The sequence below is a fragment of the Gadus morhua genome, chromosome 12 (genome assembly GCF_902167405.1).
Source record: "Gadus morhua chromosome 12, gadMor3.0, whole genome shotgun sequence".
Lineage (NCBI taxonomy): Eukaryota > Metazoa > Chordata > Actinopteri > Gadiformes > Gadidae > Gadus > Gadus morhua.
This window is the reverse complement of record NC_044059.1, coordinates 22950147-22971864: the sequence shown is the minus strand read 5'-3', so window position 1 is coordinate 22971864 and position 21718 is coordinate 22950147. Positions and strand designations below refer to the sequence as shown.

General features: G+C 42.0%; 1 protein-coding gene across 1 annotated transcript in view; it reads right to left on the bottom strand.

Moving 5' to 3' along the window:
* Nucleotides 1–21085, bottom strand: part of pde4ba (phosphodiesterase 4B, cAMP-specific a) — a 136362-nt gene extending 115277 nt beyond the window's left edge. Inside the window, exons 1-2 of the mRNA XM_030372062.1 lie at nucleotides 20690–21085; nucleotides 6842–6938 (exon numbers count right to left, since the gene is read on the bottom strand). Coding sequence (XP_030227922.1) covers nucleotides 6842–6938; nucleotides 20690–20715 — 123 coding nt within the window. The 5' untranslated portion in view covers nucleotides 20716–21085. The remainder of the gene's footprint in view (nucleotides 1–6841; nucleotides 6939–20689) is intronic.
* Between the last annotated feature and the right edge of the window lie 633 nt (nucleotides 21086–21718).

Below are 21718 nucleotides of genomic sequence, written 5' to 3'. Positions count from 1 at the left end.
AAAAGTGAGTGAACATTGTGTGGCGCTTCAGAGGTTGGTGCAATTAAAAACCACTAGAATGAGGCGAAGATTCAAAAAACATTGTGACAAAGCGGAAAGTCAAGCAGCCTTTGGACCGGTATTGTCAACTAGTGTGGATCACAACTAGTGGTAATGTTAACTAGTGGTGGTTAATGCGAGAAGGGAAGGAGTCGTTCAAGGCCAGAGAAAGAGGGAAAGGAGAGAGAGAGAGAGAGAGAGAGAGAGAGAGAGAGAGAGAGAGAGAGCGAGAGAGAGAGCCAGACAGCACATTAGGATCATTGTTGTTAGATTGTCAAGAGTGACATGTCAAGAAGCATGTGTGAGAAAAAAGTGCAAACACATTTGAGTAAATAGCCAGGCTTTAAGAACAGGGAATGCAACCCCATAACAACATCTCAATTTACTCCCATTTGTCAAATAATATAATATTAAAAAAAAGGAGTAAAAATTTTGTCGAAATTTGTGTCCAAAAGTGCTTGGGTTTTGAGGCTAATGACGTGTGGACGGACACGTCTATCTGTTCTGCAATGTGAGGACACAAGAGGGCATCGAACCTGACACTGGGCAAGTAAAGAGATAAAGAGTTGGCTGCATGCAATACACACACACACACGCGATTGCTGTTTGTTCGCACGTATGTTGTTCCGACTGGCACTTAAAAATAGTACTTGGCATTGTGTAGTGTCTTATCCTAGCTATCTTGTTGTACAGGAAATGGGTTAACCGAACAATTGTAAATGCTTATCACCCGTTACTATGAATATCTTAACTGTACCGACATTGATAGATTGATGCGTCGGCTAAATGCTGTAAATGTAAATGTAACATGTGCGATGGCTAAAACGTGCGAGCGTGCTACTACCGTGTGACTATATGTTTGGATGCCCGTGAGGGCCGACCCTGACATACGGTTGAATGTATAAATAATGGAAGGAAACACATTTAGTGTATTCCGTCTCCAACAATAGCCCATTATTGTAAACTGTTGGATTTGAATAAGAAACATTTTATATATTTGGTTTGTTTCAGACACACAATTATATCCGTGGATGTTCAACATTACCTCGTTTTTGCTTCTTAATCTTAATAACGGAGAGACAATTTATTTCAGATTAGTCTTGATAACACATTGGACATCGTTTAACACATTTTCCCAGCTTTCCACATGATGTCCTGCATGTGCTATTATGTGAACAAACAACATAATAAAAAATAATAACGCTATAATAATGAAATCAAACAGTTGAGAACTCCACTCTGCAAATATGGCGATGGGTGTCAACAACGCAACAACACAAATCTGGTTTGTTCTAGGCAGACATCTTACATACAATTATCAACAATTGTATTTTAAATAATGAATAAATGGCGTTCAATAATCAATTTGGGAGACACATTTGTTTGAGTGACATTGACCTTGATTAGTATAGGAATACTTAACACAGTGTTAGCTTTATAATACATAGACAGAACACAGTTCTGATTCCATTGGTGCTCTCATCGCTGATCTCCCTCGCTCCAAGCAGAGAGCTTCCATCTGGCAGAGTTGGGTTTGGATGGCGGTCCGGCAGGCCTCAGGCTTTGTCGTCATCGGTCACATGCTTGTGAGGCCGTTTCTTCTCACTCCTGCTTCGTCACTCGCAGATGGGGGGCTCGCGTCCATTTTTCTTGCATGCCTTTTTCGCACGGCTGGGGGATATCTGTTTGTACGTGGACCGTCTGATTTGGTGCACTGCACTGTGTCCTTATTTAAGGCCCATCCATCAGTTTCACAACATGCACCCCTGTACACACGCACACACATAATAACATGAACACTTATTTAATTTAATCAAACGCTCTGCTTCGGGACTAAAGCGCACACACACACAAACACACCCACACCCACACCCACACACAAGCACACATACCACTTTAAACTAATCCTACTCAAATGTTTGCCGCAAGCAAGACCAACTCCCCAAGCCTAAGCCAAAATCCAACAAAATTGCACCCCCCTCAAACCTTAACCGCAACGCTAAGTAACCTTATTACCACACTTTCATGTAGTGATAATACAATGAGCTGGAACTCCTTTCATGCAAAAGCTCATGCAGAAACACACGCATCAAGGACTTATCCATGAACAGAAATCACACATGTCTGCTTACTTTGTACAGCTGCTGAAATCATCAAAGGCCATACACTACTTGGTTCCCAAAGATGCATGTGCATTTGAAATGTACAACACTCGATCAAATCTTAGTTTCAGTTCAACGCTTCATTGAAAAGTAGTACAATTAGAATTACATTTTAGTTTTGTGTTTGTATTTATGCTGACACTGGCTAGACCAGCAGGAAGTGAACTATGAAGGGGACACGCTAGACTGTAAAGAGAAAAGCATGGCTGACTTGGTTGAGACATCAAGGGTACAAGTTGCAAAGAAATACAAAGAATGACATCACCCTTTTCCATTCAAGAGGGGAGGACCTCTGGCATACGTTCTCAGATACATAACAACAACGTTGGCTGTGGGAGCAAAGGGGCTTACTGAGCATGGAGCATTTCGAGTTCAATTATTCAATTACCTCCAATATTTTTCAAGAATTGTTTTTACCCCATTAACACCGCCTTCTTGGCAGACAATACAATTCCCATCTCCCTGTAATGCAGGACAAAATCACCCACCATCAATCTGCAACCATTATATCAGCAATTACTTTTGACCTTTTAACGAACTGCGTGAGCCAATGCTAACCAAAAAGGACACAATCAGGACCCTAGAGCACGATTCATACGGCGGTTTGTGGTATTCTGAAGCTCAGCGGGCAGAGTGTGCACAGTGCATGTCCCAGGCACATCAGGCCTAAGTGACACGTCCGTGGGTGGAGCGCCCACGCACCCCAGGGCCGGCGCATCACCCAAATATTAACACCGCTATGGTCCCCATTTCCTGGTAACGGTTCCACGGTTTAGGCTTCAAGGTATCAATTCCTCTTGCACGAACACATGGCTCCCCCTCTCTTTAGGATAGAAAAGTGTTCAGTGAGACAGAGTTCACAGTAGAACTGTAGCCACGAAGACTGATGCTGAAGCCACGCCGAGCACTAGCTTCTTTATTTTGTATATTCCAGGATGGCCACCCCCCTCACCTTTATTTTTAAAAAAACAAAACCCAGAAAGTACCATGTCAGATTTGAAAGGGCAAAATGAACAAAAATAAGGTTCCTTGTGATATTTAATTCTTTCCTTGATTTACTGTCCTGACAAGTTGTAATATGGTTTTGTTTCATTTCGTTTTTTTTACATTTTTCTTGTTGTCTCAACTACTGTTATTTCCATTTGCAATATGTTTCAGTCTCTATACACAGGACGACTTCTAGAGTTAGTGCATTACACATAAACAGTGTGGTCTTGTTTACTTGCAACAGTTTTCATTTTGATTGGTTCATATTTCCAGGAAGTTCTCCAATTAGGAATTTTTCTTGCCATCTTACCTGCTGTTGTATTGAATTGCAACATGTTTTAACATGATAGAAATTTATTTTAGTTAGCTCCTAGTTTTCCACACATAAGCATTTATGTTTGAATTACTGTTCGGAGATGCATAATGTTTTATTATTCTGTCTGAATAAGTTTATACTTCCAGTTAGTTTCATACAGTTTAACCATTTAAGTCATCCTATAATTATAGCCAATATTATACTGCTATGGTGGGATGGCAGTAATGAAATGCTATTCTTAAAGAATAATACAATTGAAATGCACATAATCTTAAATTAATTAATAGAAAGTTATTACCATACAGGTTCGAAAATGTACTTTCTTTTGGAAATGATAGTACCGATTTTTGGGACACTTTGTGTTTGATAGAAGTTGAAATCGAAAAAATTAAACCGATAAAAGGGATACATAATCAGCGCAAAGCATCACTGAAATAGCATAAGTGACCACGATTTAACTGGGTCAAAGGATTAAATGGGGTTTATTTTTACAGCCATGGTTTGCATAGCCAAATTTTAACACATGATGTTGTCATGATAATTCTGAATGCCATGGCGCAATTGGTTGACTGCAGCAAACTTCAAACGCTAAATTCCTCATCTTTGAAAGAGTCGAGCCAACTAATAGTTAACAGTTGGCTTGAGGCCATGTAAATACCACCTAGTTAGGTTTTAGAACCCACACATACCGATGAAGCCTCACCCTCCCTCTCCATCCCTTTCAAAACACCTACTTCTTAGTATCCAGACACCTGAGGAAAGTCAGTTCAGGCCTCTCACTGCTTCAGCCTCAGCCACTTTAATGAGGTTTACTGCATGGCTGCGTCAGCATGGCCTTCAGCCCAGAGTCCTGTGGCCGCCCTGGGTCTCCCTGTGCGGCATTCCCTTCCACTGAGCATCAAGCTGCAGGGGAGGAGAGATCCTGCAGGAGGGGGGACCGCGGTGTCTCTGGCTCTCCGTGGGAAGAAAAGGGTGACCTTGGCTGAGCTCCACTGGATTATGTCCCTCCTTCGGGCGGTGTATGATGTGCTGCCCAATCCGTTTAACCTGCACATCTGGGGCAACAGCGTGACGGTCCTGAAGGTCATTGCTGTCGAGCACGCCGACGCACCGTAAATATGCATCAGCGGAGCAGGGGGGCAGCCGGGGGGGGGGGGGGGGCTGCTAAGGACTGGCCTGTATTGGTAGAACTTGAGACCCAACCGGGGTGGTCCCCAACCCATGTTTTCATCACCTCATAGAGCTTGCCATGTATGACGAGCTGGAGAGAGTTAGCATCCCTAAGGGCTAGGGGTCTGATGCAGGGGCTTTCCAGCACAATCCTTGGGCCATAGCCTTTAGGCGTAGCCATCTGTTGGGCATCAGGGGAGTGAGGAAGAGGAGGAGGAGGAAGTCGCAGACAGCGACTCAGACATGGAGAGCCATGGTTGGGATCGTACAGCTAGGTAGCCGTCTGGACACAAGCTGGGATCCCATCAGCCTAATTTGGGATACCTGAAGGAGGCTGTGCTATGCTCAGAGAACCAGCAGTTCTCCCTTCCTAGCAAGCCTGCCCTGTTGTTGCATAACACCAATGAAAATAAAAAAACTGCCGGAGATGGATTTTATAAATTCCCTACCAGAGACAGGAAATGGAGACGCGAAGATAGGCAGAGAAAGGCAGAGAGGGACAGCGAGGAAGAGGGACGGATGAAGAGAAAGACAGAGAGAGAACAAGACAGAGAGACAGAATAGGAGGCAGAGAGACAGAGAGAGGGACAGAGAAAGAAGGAGACGGATGGACCCTGGGAGAGAGCAATGCCCACCCAGAAATAATCTTCTAACAAGCAGCAGCCAACACCCACCACAACCCTCATTCTTTGCACCTGCCACAGTCCACAGGAGTGGGACTCACGTGCAAATCACACACACACTGTGTGTGTACGTATGTGTGTTATTTGGACGTGAGGACACACACACACACACACACACACACACACACACACACACACACACACACACACACACACACACACACACACACACACACACACACACACACACACCTCTGTGGCCTGGCTGGATGGGCAGGCAGCCAGCTGTTTGTGGGGACTATACAGACGCTTGCTCTAAGGGAGCTTGCGTGCCAATGTAAAGGTCCATCCTCATTACTCAATGTGTTTGTTTCTTTAACTGTAGGAAGTGTTTCAGGGAGTTTCCAAGGAACAGTAAATAAAAGGTGTTTGTTATTTCATTATAATTATTATATACTCACTTTGTATGGATTCAAGACGCAGGTCCATTACTATGCATGAATGGTAGTTACGTAAATGCTAGAGGGGCTAGGTTTCTTGGTTAGCACACGTTCCAAAATAACACAAAACAGTGTCAAGTCCCATACAGAGGCAGGCTCAGTGTCAACCAGAAGAGATATTCACACAGAGCATTTCAGTTATTAATAGTGGACAAAGGACTGTGACATTCTTACAAGTTACACTCAAAATATAGCCGCTATCTTACAGAAACCCCTGTAGCTCCTTTATAACCATGGGCCCACTAGCACAACTGGCGCGCATGTTGGAGTCCACATTACAGTTACATTTGACCTTTAACGTAATTGGTATATTTATAATCGAATATAATTGATCGTATTGGCCTGTTTCAGTTCCATTATAATACAGTCTTATTGCTAGGCCTCTGACAAAAACTAAGAGCAGCGAGCATATCCCTCAGGTCTTAACTGGTATGAAATGGCTCCCTGTGACGCTTAAAAGTGACCTTATTCTTATGGATAAAGGACAAATGGTTTGTGACAAGCATCACTGCCTCCCTGTCAACCTATACTCCCTCAAGAGCACAAAAATAAACCAAATCTAAAAATAAAAGTCGGTGATGCTGCATTTATTAATATTGCCCCCTAAACTTTGGAATAAGCTCAAGGAATCAGCTCAGTAAACAGCCTTTAAATATAATTTTACATGACAAATGTATAGCTATACATCAGCATTTTACCTATGCTGCTTTCTCTGCTGATTTAATTGTATTGACCCATTATGTTGTTGTTTTTTATCTGCTGTTCCTTTGGCTATCTTTTGCCACGTGCTGTTCAGCCTTCTGCTGGTGTTTACAGTCGTTTTTCTTCATGAATCTGCCATCATAAATAAAGCCTATTTGATACCATTTACAAAAAAGGCTGTGTTGTTTTAGTGTTTGCTTGGATAAGCATTGGGTTCAGAGTTAGCTTTACTAACACGTCTGTGATGTTTTAGTGTCAAGTTTGCCTGTGTTTGTGTTTCAGGGTGAGATTAACAGCACACGGTTCATCCGAGTTCCCCGTGCCCAGGCGGACTGCACTCACATGATTAGGGGACACCGAGAGCACACTCTTGCTCTTCCTCATCCCTCCGGCCAGATCTCCGTCTGTGAGTCCGGCAGCTGGGCCCTCGGCTGCACACCTGAAACACAACCGGAAACAGGTTTAGCTTCGGAGATGGAGACTGCGCACGCCGGGGCTCCTCAGAACCCCCCCCCCCCCGTCATCATAGGCGTGGTGTACAGTGTGCTCACGAGGCGTGGGCACACTGGCATGGACGAGAACAATGGAGAGACAAAGAGCTGGCTGTATGCATTGAGGCCCGGTATCCACCGCACACCGTGGCACACAAACAACTGACGCACTTGCGCACACGCACACACACACACGCACTGACGCACTTGCAGACAAACACAAACTGACGCACTTGCACACACACACACACACACACACAAACTGACGCACTTGTGCACACACATACACAACTGACGCACACCTGACACTCTGGCACACGGACACACACACACAAACACAACTGACGCACACCAGACGCGCTTGCACACACACACACACACACAACGCACACCTGACGCGCTTGCGCACACACACACACACACACACACACACACACACACACACACACACACACACACACACACACACACACACACACACACACACACACACACACACACACACACACACACACCAAATATTGGCTCAGGCCATTCAAGGACGCCTTTAAAAAAGAAAAAACTGGCAATGTGCATTCAATGATCCAAACAGAGCAGTCACCTGTGGATCTTGAGGACACACTGTCAGGGCTCGTGGTGCTCTAGTCTATGCTCTGGTATTGTAGTGCAAATAAAAGATTTAGAACTATAAAAACGGCATGCATGTGTTCCAAGACAACGTACCTTTACCGTAACATTAAAACAAATAAAATGACACACCCAATGTACTACTGATAATACTACAGAGAGATTAGATATGAAGGAATATCTCCACTGTATTCTTCCTAGGGCAGCAATACACACAGACATACAAACACACACACACAGGTGCATTGTGAGATATAGCCATATGGGACATAGTATTATGGGATTTCACTGTGATGTTCCTTTGAAAACAACTAGAAATACAGCATAAAAACAGACTCTTCCCCGAAGTATGGTTCTGCTCCTGAATGCGCAGCACAACGACTCCTGAAGGCATCGTAAAAGAACTCCAAGATAATAACACAATAAAAAAAATAGAGTTCATGACCAAAAACAGAACCATCCGTTGGGCTCTTAAAAATGTGTTTTGCTTGCCATTCAACGCATCGGCTTGATGACAGCCACGGAGAGCTGCGACCTCATCTGCGGGCCTTTGTTCTCAGCGCGGTGGCAAGCCCGCCTGTCAGAGCACCAGTGTAAGCCGCACGATGAGGCGGAGATGATTGTGCCGCTCGCTGCCTCTGGCGTCGGCGGGGAAATGACACATCTCAGGTCTTCAGTGCGACAGAGAGTATTTAGACCATCGAGGTGATATTGCCAAAGTGATGAGCCTTGATCAAAGGACAGGTCGTGGGAGAGAGACTTCTTAGGAATTTTCTTAGGAGATCAAAATATTAAAGGGTCAAATGCAAGCTTAAGTAAGGCCTAGACTTACAGGCATTCCACCAGTTAGTCATCCGTCTGCTTGCGTTATCATGGGTAAGAAGATAAACCTCAAAGTCCTATCAGTGATATGCTAGCGATGGAGGAGTCCGAATGGGAAATAGGGAGCTATCTGCCTGCAGTGTTGCCACCCTGTCGGTTGATTAGGAAAGATAATAATAATAAATCGACCACCAGGATACATTTTTATTTATATCTAAAAACCAGTTGGGGAAATTACCAATAGGGGATGTAAACAAATAATGACTCGGTACTATTGTAGGTAATGTCATGCAATGTATAATAAGAATATCCCCGAACCACAACTGCAGCCATAAAAAACTAATTTAAAATAAAAGGAATTCTACATAAAAGTTCACCCAAATACAAACATACACGCACCAACGGTCTTGATATCTGCATTAGCTTGGCTTGAATTTTGTGTCGCATCTTTCCTACAAAGATAATCTTTAGTTCCGCTTCCCTCCTCTCCCGCCTGCCCTGACCATTCCCTATTCCAACAGCTCCTTTCATGGACACATTTAGCAAATCCACCTGATGAAGCTAAAAGCCGGGCTTAATAGCTTGGCACGGTTTAATTCTCCCTTTTCTAATCATTCAAAAAGGAGCAGGGAAGATTGACTTAAGAGCCAAGTACATCTAGGGAGCTAATTCTGCCCGTCTCTATGGAGAGCAAAAAAGATTGCTATTGCTCATAAACTCAATTTCCAAAAAGTAGAGTAAGACAGACGGCCAAAATAATTGTTTTAAGTACAGATGGACTTCCAGACATTTTGCCTTTTTTTGTTGCCTTGATGTTTGCCAGATTAAAGCTGTAAGTAGGAAAATATGAACGCACAGCGAATCCAAATGAAAACAAACCGCCAGGGTGTGCATGTGTGTGTGTGGGGGGGGGGGTCCGTTAGAGCAGCATGTACTATAACTAGCAGAGAGGATTCCCGTCTTGTCTACAGGTAAAATATCCAAAAGCTGATCAAGAAAAGGCAGTCATAGATCCCAATATTGACAGAATGCATCACCCGCGTCCATCCAGTGTGAAGGAAGTCTGAGAAAATCTAGTGTCACCTAGATGCGACAAAAAAAGGCAAAAACGGTGTGTCGGAGGCAAGAACAAAGGTTTTACTTTCCTTTATTACAACACTCGCCCGATAGTCAATTACCCACCTGAAAGCATCCCAGAATCCCTTCAACCAAAGGCCCACCGTTTCACACTGTGTGGAAGGTGTGGGCGTTTGGTTTAATGCGGGCTGGCTTTGTCCTTGTAGCCAAAGCCCAGGCGTATTCTGTCATGCCTCCGGTTGCTGCCATAGCACTTGAGCCCACCTGACGATGGCCCTGGCTTTCACAATGCATGTTTTCTCCATCTGCTTGACAGATTCCCAGATAACAAGCTGCTGCCCGACTTGTATGGCCCAACTGACTGAGTCAAGGCGCCCAGCCAGTCAGTCAGACGGCCTGCTGGCAAGAACAGATGCTCAAGCGGTATGACGTGTCCCATGGGTCTCAACTATCTGTCTGGTTACATCTAATAAGACATCTTGGCAACCGCCTGTCTGCCCGTGAATGTCTCTCCCTTTCTCAATGTATCGGAGGGTTCTTAATATATATATAGTTGTGTGTGTCCATTCATCTCTACTCATATCTCTACATTCATCTTTATTCAGCTCTTCTTATGTGTGGGAAGTATCTCTTCTCATATCTCTAGACGCATCTTCATTAATCTCTTCTCATATATCTAGATGCATCTTCATTTACCTCTTCTCATTTCTCTAGATTCATCTTAATTCATCTATTATATCTCTAGCGTTGTGTGAAGTATGTCCTCTCATGGCTCTAGATGGATCTTCAATCATCTCTGCTCAAATCTCTAAATGTGTGTGTTCAAGCATCTCTTTTCCTATTGATAGCTGTATCTTCATTCATCTCTTATATCTCCAGCTCTGTGTCTAGGTCATGGTGACTTCATTCCGCCAATGTTATCAACATCGGTTTCCGTCTCTTTGCTGTCCACTGTGTCCATCTCTCCTGTCCTCTGTGTGTTTGATCACATTCAGAGTTTTTGATTCAGGATCACCAAATCTTTGTGCGTTAATAAAATCCCTCGCACTCCCCGCCCCGTTTATGTGACTTGATCTTGATGCTGAACTTGATGTTCATGTTGTTGATGTTTGACAGGCAGTCTATGTGCAGAGTGCCTGGGATAGAACTAGGATATCACATCAGAAGAGGGTTCCATTACTGCTTCATGTTTTTAGAAATTTAAAAGACAAGCTTGTGAGCTGAGAGTGATCCACTGCCCGGACCATTCACTAGAAGAGCAATGCAGGACACACGTGACACATCATCGAAGGATCTCATTGGTCTTGTCTACGTATGAGGCACTGTCCACGTTACACGGCCTGTAGGGTAATTAATGACTCATTCAAACAGGAAATAAATCGCAAAACAGATGCCCCTCGTTAATTAGCATTGTGGAAAAGGTGGTGAAATGGGTTGAACATTGTACGTGACTTTTGCAGCTCCTCTGTTCGGGAAACAAAAGAAATGGAACACATTGTACATCGGTTTTGTAGCAGAGTGAATGCAGATCAATAACTGGACCTGTTCCATGTACGGTCCTTAACAAACGGCATTGAAATAGTCTGCCGTTAAGCTGCATTTTAACCTCACATAGCCGTCCCAAATCTCATGAGCTCACAACAAGCGCCTCCAGACATAAGTGTGGAGTCTTGCCAACTGTTGGTCAATAAGTAGAGATGCTTTGACAGCATGAGTACCACAGTCCTCAGCTGTCAGAAGTGATGCTATCAAAAGTTTTAACCGGAGATGTACCGTCCCTCAGTTTCATTTGTGTGCCGCTTTAATGTGTTGTTAGTCTTTGTAGCGAACAGACTTGGCAGAAATGGAGTATAATATTCATGACTATATCTTACTTATACTATAGGGGCCCTTGAAGGTCAACCCTCTCTCGGACGTGAACAGCAAAACCGACCACCGGTTCAGAAGGAGCTCCACACATTGCACACACACAATGCTATGTGCTAAACTTAACCCGCTCTCATATGTAGACTTAAAAAACAACGACCGGTTTAGACGGAGCCCCCCACATCCACACAGCCCACCACCACAGTGCATGGGCCTGTAGCGCCGAGTGCTGTCAAAAGGAGTGATAAAGACATTTAGCAGCTGGAGATAAACATAGGGTTATAAGTTTACCACTATGGATGCAATATGATACGTTTCTCAACATGTGACCATGTTGAGAAACGTATCCTCCGCCATGTTCTGTTACATCAGACAACAACAAATTACTTGACTGCCATTTGTTAAATGGGTAAAAATCGTTCTTGGTGTGATTAAAATTCCAACGGCAATAACTGTCACCTTACATAATACAGGCCAGCTTGTCACTGGAAAGGAAGGGGTGAGGGAGATATTCAGTTGGTTGAAATCTTCTACCTCAATGCTGGTTTCTACAAAATTAAACACACTGGACCGGTAAAGGTTTTCTGTACAAATGTGAGAAACTTGAGAACAAAATCTGGAAAGAGCTCTGGTTGAGAACGGACAGACTGTAGACCACATAGGGGAAAAGGAAAAAGGTTTTCGCACAATTCCACTCCACTTTTTCCTTGAGAACACTTCCTTCATAAGGAGGAAATGTTCTCAGATAGTGTTCTGTGTTTAGTCTACGCTACCTAAAGTGAACCAAATTTTCTGCCCTTAACTGTTTTCACTGTCCAAGAAGCAATTACATAATATATTTGTTTAAGTAATATGAGAGAGAGAGAGAGAGAGAGAGAGAGAGAGAGAGAGAGAGAGAGAGAGAGAGAGAGAGAGAGAGAACCATCCACCCACTACAACCATCATCACACCTGCCACAGGAGTGGGCCTCATGTGCAATTCACACATGGATACAGTGTTTGATTGTGTTTATTTCCGTGAATAAATGAAAGGTGTTTAACTGAACACACCAGTTAAACACCGGTAACAGCCGTGCACACACACACAGCTCTGTGGCCTGGCTGGATGGGCAGGCAGCTATACAAACACTAGCTCTAAGGGTGCTTGTGTGCCAATGTAAAGGTCCATCCTCATCTATGTGTGTTTATTCAACTCTAGGATGTGTTTCAGGGAGTTTCTAAGGAACAGTCAATAAAGGTGTGGGTTATTTCACAATTATATTTATTTCTCATGACCAAAAATGCACACTGCAGGACATACACCCTAATATCATAACCGCGACTTGAGTTAAATAGTTAAAGTCAGGATTCTCATTATAATTGAATCCTCTGAAGACATATTTTGGTGAAAGGACTGAGCATTAGCTCTTCTTCACTAGGCCAAGTTGTAAGAGCTCGAGCGCTGAATGTCTGTTTCACTGGCGCGATTCTTTTTTGAAATTGGCCCAAATATGACACCAAAAATGGTTGACGTGGTTGGTAATTTATTCGTTACGTAACCGAAGAAAGGACCTTAAGAATGAATGTCAGCAACATTTCAGCCGGTCGCACAGCTTGTGTCCTCTGGTCTGCTCTCTGTGTCGAGGCGGGGCCATGGCGGCCCCTCCATCCCTACAGAGCGGACAGTGGAGGGTGAGGAGTACATCGAGTAACTCGAGGCTAATAGGTGCCCTAACGCCATGTACCCATTACCGCTCTCAGAAGCTTTAAAAAGGAAAAGAAGCTGGTGAAAACAATATTACACTCTTAGGGAGAACTCTTAATGGACTCAACTAAGCAACAGTGTTTTCAGTTCAATCCTCTGCCTAAGAGGGAGAGTAATGAGAGAGAGAGAGATAGAGGAATAACATCAGACATATCCGTTACAAAAAGCATGCTCTCGTTATCTTTTAAAGGTTGTGACAGACGTGACATTTTTAGGGGATTTAAGCAGCCAAAATAGACGGGTCCTAAGTGAAGAGAGCAAAGAAATACAGCCCAACTACATCCATACTCCGTTTGCTTTGCTCCCTTCCAGTAATATGATTATACTTAGTGGGTTGCGCTACAAATATGAACCGAAATTCGTGATGCTGTCGGCTTCATGCAGATTAACCATCCCTCTTTGATTCCTAAGGATTCTGGTTGAATGACAATGTTTGGGGAGACCTTGCTCCAAAAATCAAGGGGAGCAGAGGCATGGAGTGTGTGTATGTGGAGTATATGTTGTACGACGTCCTTGCACTTAAAAATAGAACTTAACATTGTTTAGCATCTTATCATAGCTATCTTACTGTACCGACAGCAACATATTGTTTCTCTTTCTTCTGACAAGGGTACTTATTGTAAATCACTTTGGATAAAAGCGTCCGCTAATTGCCTGAAATTGCCTGAAAAAACAAAAGGAGCAGCACAAAAGGTTAATTATTCATCAGAATACAACTATAGTTGTATTCATGACGAGCTCCGAAGGCTCACAATGGGTCCAACGCTGTGCACTCATTTCACACACACTAGCCCGTTCTCAATCCACTCAGTTCTCGTCTGTGGTTGTGGACTTGTGAAACAGCATCAGTCTCAGCCCAAGTACTGTTCTGTTCTGCATCTGACCAAGTACACTCCTTCACGCCTTCTTGCTCAGCCCATTTGTGCAGGGGTGCATCTTAGGGTGTGAACTCGGGACCAAGTATACCAGCATATTGGAATACTGATGGACGTACAGACTCTTTGCACAGGATCGGTTCCTACAGGTGATACATCAAACCTTTCAAGTTTTTCTGTATATTTGAACAGATTCCTTGAGACTGTTATATTACACGCACGTTCCACACTAGTGCGGTCCACGCTACAAAACCTCTCATCAATGCATTACCACCATAGTAAACATTAATAAATGATCAAATATTGATTAATGCATTGATTCAGCATTCCACTTGTATGTAGGTAAGCTATCTAAGCCTAATAGGATGTTACAGAAATAATTTCTTTGATCGTATTGAGCAAAAATAAAGGTCAGTGACATTTCAAATGTCAATGTCAATGACCATTTTAATATTTACATTCTTCCCTGTCCATTCATACTGTCCAGTTATATATAATCCACCAGGACTGTGACTAAGACTTTTAGTCTTTTAAGTAGGCAGCCTAGTCCAAGAGAGCAGTTTATCAACATCGTTCAGTGCCGTCTGGCTGGACTCGATTCAATCGCTTCTCGTTTCATCGTTCAAAACCAAATTGAGCAAAAGCGACAAGATTTCCATTGAAATTCCTAATCTCCCAGGGGTGCTGTTGTTTTTTTACATGTTTATTTCAGTTGCCATAGTACCACAATTGTTGTTTAAGAGGTGCTCCTAAAATGTCTGCCGAAACCTACAAGACAAGATATTCAGGCAAGATATTGACAAGAACATTAAGGCATTTCTGCGATTGAGGTGACGGCAAATCCGATTGGACTAAAGTAAATGTTTGGCAGGGATAATCGTGAAGAATGGATGCCGTTATTATTGAGATGGAACATTTCATAATTCATTACTGACTAGTCATTGCTTAAAGATTACTTCCTATGCAGTTGCTACCATTTCGAGTCCGTTATTCTACTTTCACGACCATGCTAGAAAGAAGAAGAGGGAACCGGTTGGATGACTCAACAGCGCAATTAAAATACCCATCTACCATGTTAATTAAAAAACCTAAAAGACCTTCGTCAAATAGCAACATACCAAACTTGATGAATCGTGCACTCAACAATTCGCATCAGGACTGGCTATTTGTGGTCAATTTATTTGAGTTTATGGAAGACAGAAAAATAATGCTTCAGTCAAAGACTCAAAATGTTTATTTTTGACAGCTTCAATTTGTTGTGCAATCTCTGGGTGAGTATGTTTGGGAAATGAGAGCCATCTTCGTACGATTACAGAAAATAGTGTTTCAACTTCGAGCCCTGATTGTTGAATATCCCTGTTGCATAAAGTCTGAGGAGGTCCATCAGAGAAACCTTGGGAAGGTTTCCAAGGCTAAAGAAGACGATTGAAATAATTTCTTATTTAACCTGCTATTTTCATTTGAAAGCTATTTACGCTAAAATAATTACAACTTTCCACCAAAGTGTTTCCATATTGAACACATTTTGTTGGTTTTACGTCACTGCATTTGTTCATGTACATTAGTTCCTCGTGTTCTCCCGAGGCTCTCCCACTCACTGATTAAATGCAGTTCAGTGCGTGCGTTTATTCTTTGCATGATAATGATTAGCGCTGGTGCTGCTGTGACATTTCCTTGACACTTTGCACAATGCCCAAAGCAATGTTTTTGTTTTATGGTAACTTGAAGTAGCCAACCCCCATATGTCCAAAGCCGTGTGTCTTGATTGGAACTTACATTGAAGCTCTGCCGTGACCGAGTCGGATTCGCCCAATGATTGGATCCTACAGCCATGAAATAGTTGTATTTGGGGGGTTTAAACATACGTGTGCAAATTAAAATGAACCATTTTAGAAGTTTTAGTATTAGTTTATTCAAGATATTGTCTGAACGACAAGTCTGCGGCATGGCTGCCCTGTTCAGAATTGTATGGTGGAGCTGGACAGGAGCAAAGTCGCGCAGTGCTTCCATCACATCCGTTTGAGATCTTGGTCCACATTTATCCAGTTCTTAGTGTGACATGATCAAATGTATCTGGACAATTCAACCGATATCTAGCTAGAAAACAAGCTCAAATCTGGGGGAACGGGTAATTTCACTTGGTTTTTACCAATTGCCGTCTTGTGTTGTTTGAGGTTGTGGGTGATCTGAAATTGTCAAACAAAAACTTTGTAACCAGTAGGAAACGTCGAAAAAAGTTTTTGTAAAGTTCTCAAACAACACAGTGTAGACTGTTCCACACGTGCAAATTGGTTTTCTTCAGTAGAATATCTCGGTAACAATGTGCAAGGGGAGTAACTGTGCCCCTTGTAGTTCTTAGTTCCCGCCCCAGGCTCTGTGCCTTATCCACTCTGAAGTTCTGCTATAACAGAGGACTGCTTGATCCCTGTTTGGGGAAACCAAGTTCATGTTCATTTTCCATGAATGAGGCTGCTAACAGTTGAACACAAATTAATCAGCTACTGTTTATCAATTAAGGCACCGAACAAATTACCTCTACAGCTTTGGCCATTGGTCCATGATTAAGACGTGGTCAATTTCCTCCAACTTAGTTGAGGCTTTTTACAACATTACAACTTTTGTCATACTCAAAAATCATTATTTTGCCTTTGCATTCAGAGGATTACATTACAGAACAGGGGGGGAAGATAACTCATGGAACAACATTGTTGCAGCTAAGAAGAAAATGTAATGACATTTGAAAACTGAATCTTTGACTGTGTATCCTATCGTGTATGCAGCATGTTCTGATAGCTATGAAGTCCTTGACTTCCCACTAGTCGTTTAGTCCCAAAATGTAGAGTTCAGAAAAATAAATGAATACGATTTATAGCGCTTTCGATTTTCATACAGGTTGAGACATATATAATTTGTCCAGAGAAAGGGCCGATCCCTACATAATCATTTCTACATCTACCCACCTGATTGACACCAACTCTAGACATTTAATCCATTCTCTAGTTGGTATACCTCTCCCACACCTTCACAGGTTTAATCTTTGGTACATTCAGTATACCCGAGTTATCCGTGCAGTTTGAGTGGGCTTTCGAGGGAGTGATCAATATCACATGTCCGGCAAATACCCACAACCCAAAATAACAAGAGTAATTTTCTATATTATGTTGGATGGTGATTAGGCACTGGAGAGTAGAAAAGTGTGTGTAAGTGTGTGTGTGTGCGTGAAAAAGGGAAAGAGAGCATAGAGTCATTTTGTGCTGTCAGACAACTGTAATTGCAGCAGCTATATTCAAGGCACAGCTGTGATTATTGAATTTTTGTTTTCCAATAAGCAGCATAATTGGTTGCATTCACACACTTTCAAACAAGCCACTTTCCAATACTATTTTTTATACTACTACCACTGCTACTACCACCAAACCGTTAAAACCAAATATCCACTTAAGTACATCTGTGAAGAAAACATGTTTAATCAACTACAAAATAGTTTCTGACCCTTGAAATGTTGGAATGGAAATTTAGGAGTCTTGATAAAATCCATATTAAAGTCTGGCATGTCTAAACCTAATTCTTTACCAGAGAGTAACACTAAACTCAATGTTAAATATCTAATGCTTTACCTAAAGTAACACTAAACTCAATGTTTAATAGCTAAAGCTTTACCTAAAGCAACACTAAACTCAATGTTAAATACCTAATTCTTTACCTCAACAACACTAAAACCAATAATGGTGAATTTTTGAACATTGGTAAAATTATGAAGCATTTTTGTTACAACCCCAGTTACTGTCCAGGGGATCAGGGGAGTAACAAATAATGTTTTTCCAGTGGACAAGGAGACTAAGACGGTAAACAACAGGTTTATTAAATGAGATAAGACAAGATAAGAATCAATTTCCAAAAAGGGGAAAGCGCAAAACAAAAAACAACTAATCACCAAACTACAACTAAATACTATCTAACCAAAGTAGCTCACTTTATCAGTTCCATGAAACATAACATCACTAGTATGCACATAAGCAGTGTGTCGACTACAGAACAGCCCACTGGCCCTGTGCTCCCGTCTGCTCCCATCTTGTATTCATTCCACTCTGCTGAGCACAGGTGCACTCCACCAACTGATTGCTAGAGTTCAAGGAGGAGGGGGGAAGGGTGGCAATCTTGGGAGAGAACCCAGATAAACACAAACAAAACACTATGACCGTAACGCACGCACGCACGCACGCACGCACACACGCGCACACACACAATATATTTATGCTGTATGTCTGCAATGGGCTTCGTTTTTTATTGTGCTTTGTATGCAGCTGAGTCCAAGAAAAATTGCCCATTAAAGTATATATCAATCAATCAATATGACTATGATATAATATGACAAACCACATATGTACTAGATAGCTTGGTACATGCAACATGTGTGTTAAAATGATGACCTAACCCATTAGCTGGTCTCTGATGTACAGGCAAGGATTAAATCATAGAGATTACTCCCCAAGTGTTTGTGTAGTTCCTCTAATCCCGTAGGTTAAGGTAATAACGTCTCTCCTGGATCTGGCCGGTGTATAACTGGTGTGTTCATCTGGGAATCCGTGCACCGAAATATGCTGCATTTTATTTCAGACCCTGGTATAGGTTTATGGGGACATTACAGCCCAATCAATGTACTGAAGAATCCAATGTATCCTGAAGGAAAAGATGAACAAAGTTTTTAATGAATACATAGTCGGTAGCTCGGCGTCCAAAATAGATAAAAGCCAAAATGATTATCCAAAAAAGCAATATGTCGCTGGCATGTCTTGAGAAGTGTTGTTTTGTGGCAGAGAGCGCAGGGACTCCTACTGTGATGGTTGAGCACACACACAGACACACAAACACACACACACAGCCTATTGAAACCTTGAGGCTTACGGTTCATTCATCCACAACATCCCACACACTCCATGACAAAGAATATATAAAGAATCGTACTTACATAATACATAAACACACCACAACCTGAACAAATCGTCACTACCTTGCACATAGCCTGACATTCTGTTATTGTTGTTTGAAGAGAAATAGCTTAAGAATGGAATTCATTGTCGCCACAAAATACATAAAAGCCGGCAAACATATTTTTTTTATCTGTAGGCTATCATTTATTAGAATTATATAAGAACAGAAATCGAACCCAGACAATGTCCATCTATTGCAGGTGAGGAATAGGCGTTTGGCTCAAATGCTGTATTCTGAGTGGAGCACTGCCTTTTGAGCACATCACTGCCAAGTTTTCTAAAAAATATCTTGGCAGGAACCACTTACTATTTATACGCTTCAGCCTGCATAAAACTCGGATGATTCATCAAAACAAGATTATTTTTAAATAATGAAAGAATAATGGTAGCCCTACCTCTTCAACTCTACCTGTCCGAAACAGTGTTCTAGGAACCAGTGTTTCCTTGTTCTTTTCATTTTTGTGAGCATTACAACCTCAAAAAGAAACAATCCCTCATTGCTGATTTTAAAGTTGACTTTAAACAGATTTTAAAGTTGGTTGGATTTTACAGTGATCTTACAATACTGCAATTGCATTATTTATTAATGAATTGATGTAGTCACTGTTGTTTGGCCCTAGTCTTCAAACTACCACCAGACCATTAATGAAGTCTCAGCTTGTCAAGTTGACGAAAGAGCCAAGAAATTTCCATTTCATATGAAGTTATAAATATACAATCAAAGAACAAAGTTTTCTCAGCTACTTGATTTTTGAGAGCTGGTCTAGAGAAGCAAGACATTTATAAATAAGTTGCATCAAGAAGCATGTTCCGGCCCTGATATATAAATATATACTGTATATGTGAAAATACAAAATACAGATGGGTTATGGCTCAGTGCTACTGCTGTGCGTAGGCTAGGATGGTAAAGTGAGAGATGGTAGAGTGAGAGAGGCAAGTTGAGTGCAAAACTGCCAAAAAGAAGTGTTATGGCCCACACACAGATAAGATCAGACTGGTTTGTGATGGAAAGGACTCAACATTAGTTATTTTGACATATATGGGGAAACAATAAAATTAAAGTGTTATTGATAGGGATATCACAAAGATGGGTGAAGGAGAGAGATGCTTTGTATTCACTCAGTGGTTATCAGTCAATTTGGATCTCTTCTGTGTTCTGCTCCTTGATGTATTATGTTATTATGATTAGGCATTAACAGACTGTGGATACCTTTTTGTTAGGTACCATATATATTATTTTATAATATATATCAATAACAGCCATGTTGTAGCTCAATGGCAAAATATTTTGAATCAACGAAATAACGAATTAATATTACAATATGAAAAGTTCATTGTTCACATAAATTGGATTGTTTTACCCCTTGGAACCGTTGGTAGACAAAAAATAAACATTACATTACAGAATAATATATATATGCTATCATGTTGTTCCAATTCAAGTAAAATGGGAAGAAATCAAAGTAAAACATTGTCCCAACTTGTACGGGGAAATCCATCAGTCAAAGTCTCTCCATACAACCTCTACATTATATATTTTTAAAGCCATCTCTATGTTCTGATGGTGCTGCATTTGAACCATTATTCGTTTTACTCTGGTATCTTAAAGGAAACGATGAACATACAGATAGCCTACTCAGAAACGTCCGGTGATAAAATAAGCATATAAAATAATAGTAAAACAGATTGCTTAATTACCCTCCAAAATCTCCTCCACAACGCATCCACCGTCCTCACGTGGGAACAAAGGGAAGTCCCGCCGCCCCGCGTGTTTCCAGCGACCACAAATTAAAAGCTCCCCATGTTGACCGAACAGTGGGAGATCCTCTGGCTGATGGGTGAATTCCTCTGTTCTCCTCGGACAGGCAGGTCTGACTCTGCACCCCGATACGTGTTACGGTCGCGGTCCGTGTCTTTTATTCAGCGTGCGTTTATGCTGCTCGCCCTCTTTTGGGGTTGTTGACTCTTTACTTTGCCGTTGCGCCTACGTCACTTTCGTCCGGTGCGCACTCAGTCGATATGCCTTTCAGTGCGTAATATGAAAAAAAACTTAAAAACGGTAGCGTGTGTAACCTAGTTTAAGCCGAGGCGAGAACCAGCTTACTCTGTTCAGATCCAGTGTATTTGAAGTCGGTGTCCCCCTCCTCCCTCCTCTCCTGTCAGCGCGTACGGACCAATAGGGAGCGGGGGAAGAGCGAGCGGCAGAATATCCTCGTCCGACGGTGAATTTTTGATCTACATTCACGTCTGCTGAAGAGCTGAAGTAAAGCTATCGAAGGCATTTACACAGTTAAGGACAACCAAGTTTGGTCTTATACTCGTTTATTATTTTCAAATATTATTGTAGTGTCACTGTTTACATGATGTTTATCAATTATAATGTATTACGCATGTGTGCTTAATAATAATACCAATAATAATACTTTGCCCATTCAGACAAACAAGAACAAAATGTTCTTGCTTCACAACTACCAAAACAAATATTATCTGACACACAAGATCATTTGTTTTTCATACTTTCATACTTACATATATAAACACATAGGCCTACATGTACACATACAGGGCCATTTATCCCAATCTGTGTGTGTGATAGCCAAATCCATGTGAGAGTGTATGTGATCACGGCCTGTGTGGTTGCGAGTGTGGGGTGGGGTTTCGTAGGTAGTGGGATGATGTGTGAAGTCTTCCAGCCTGTTGGGACATTCACTAAACACACACACACAC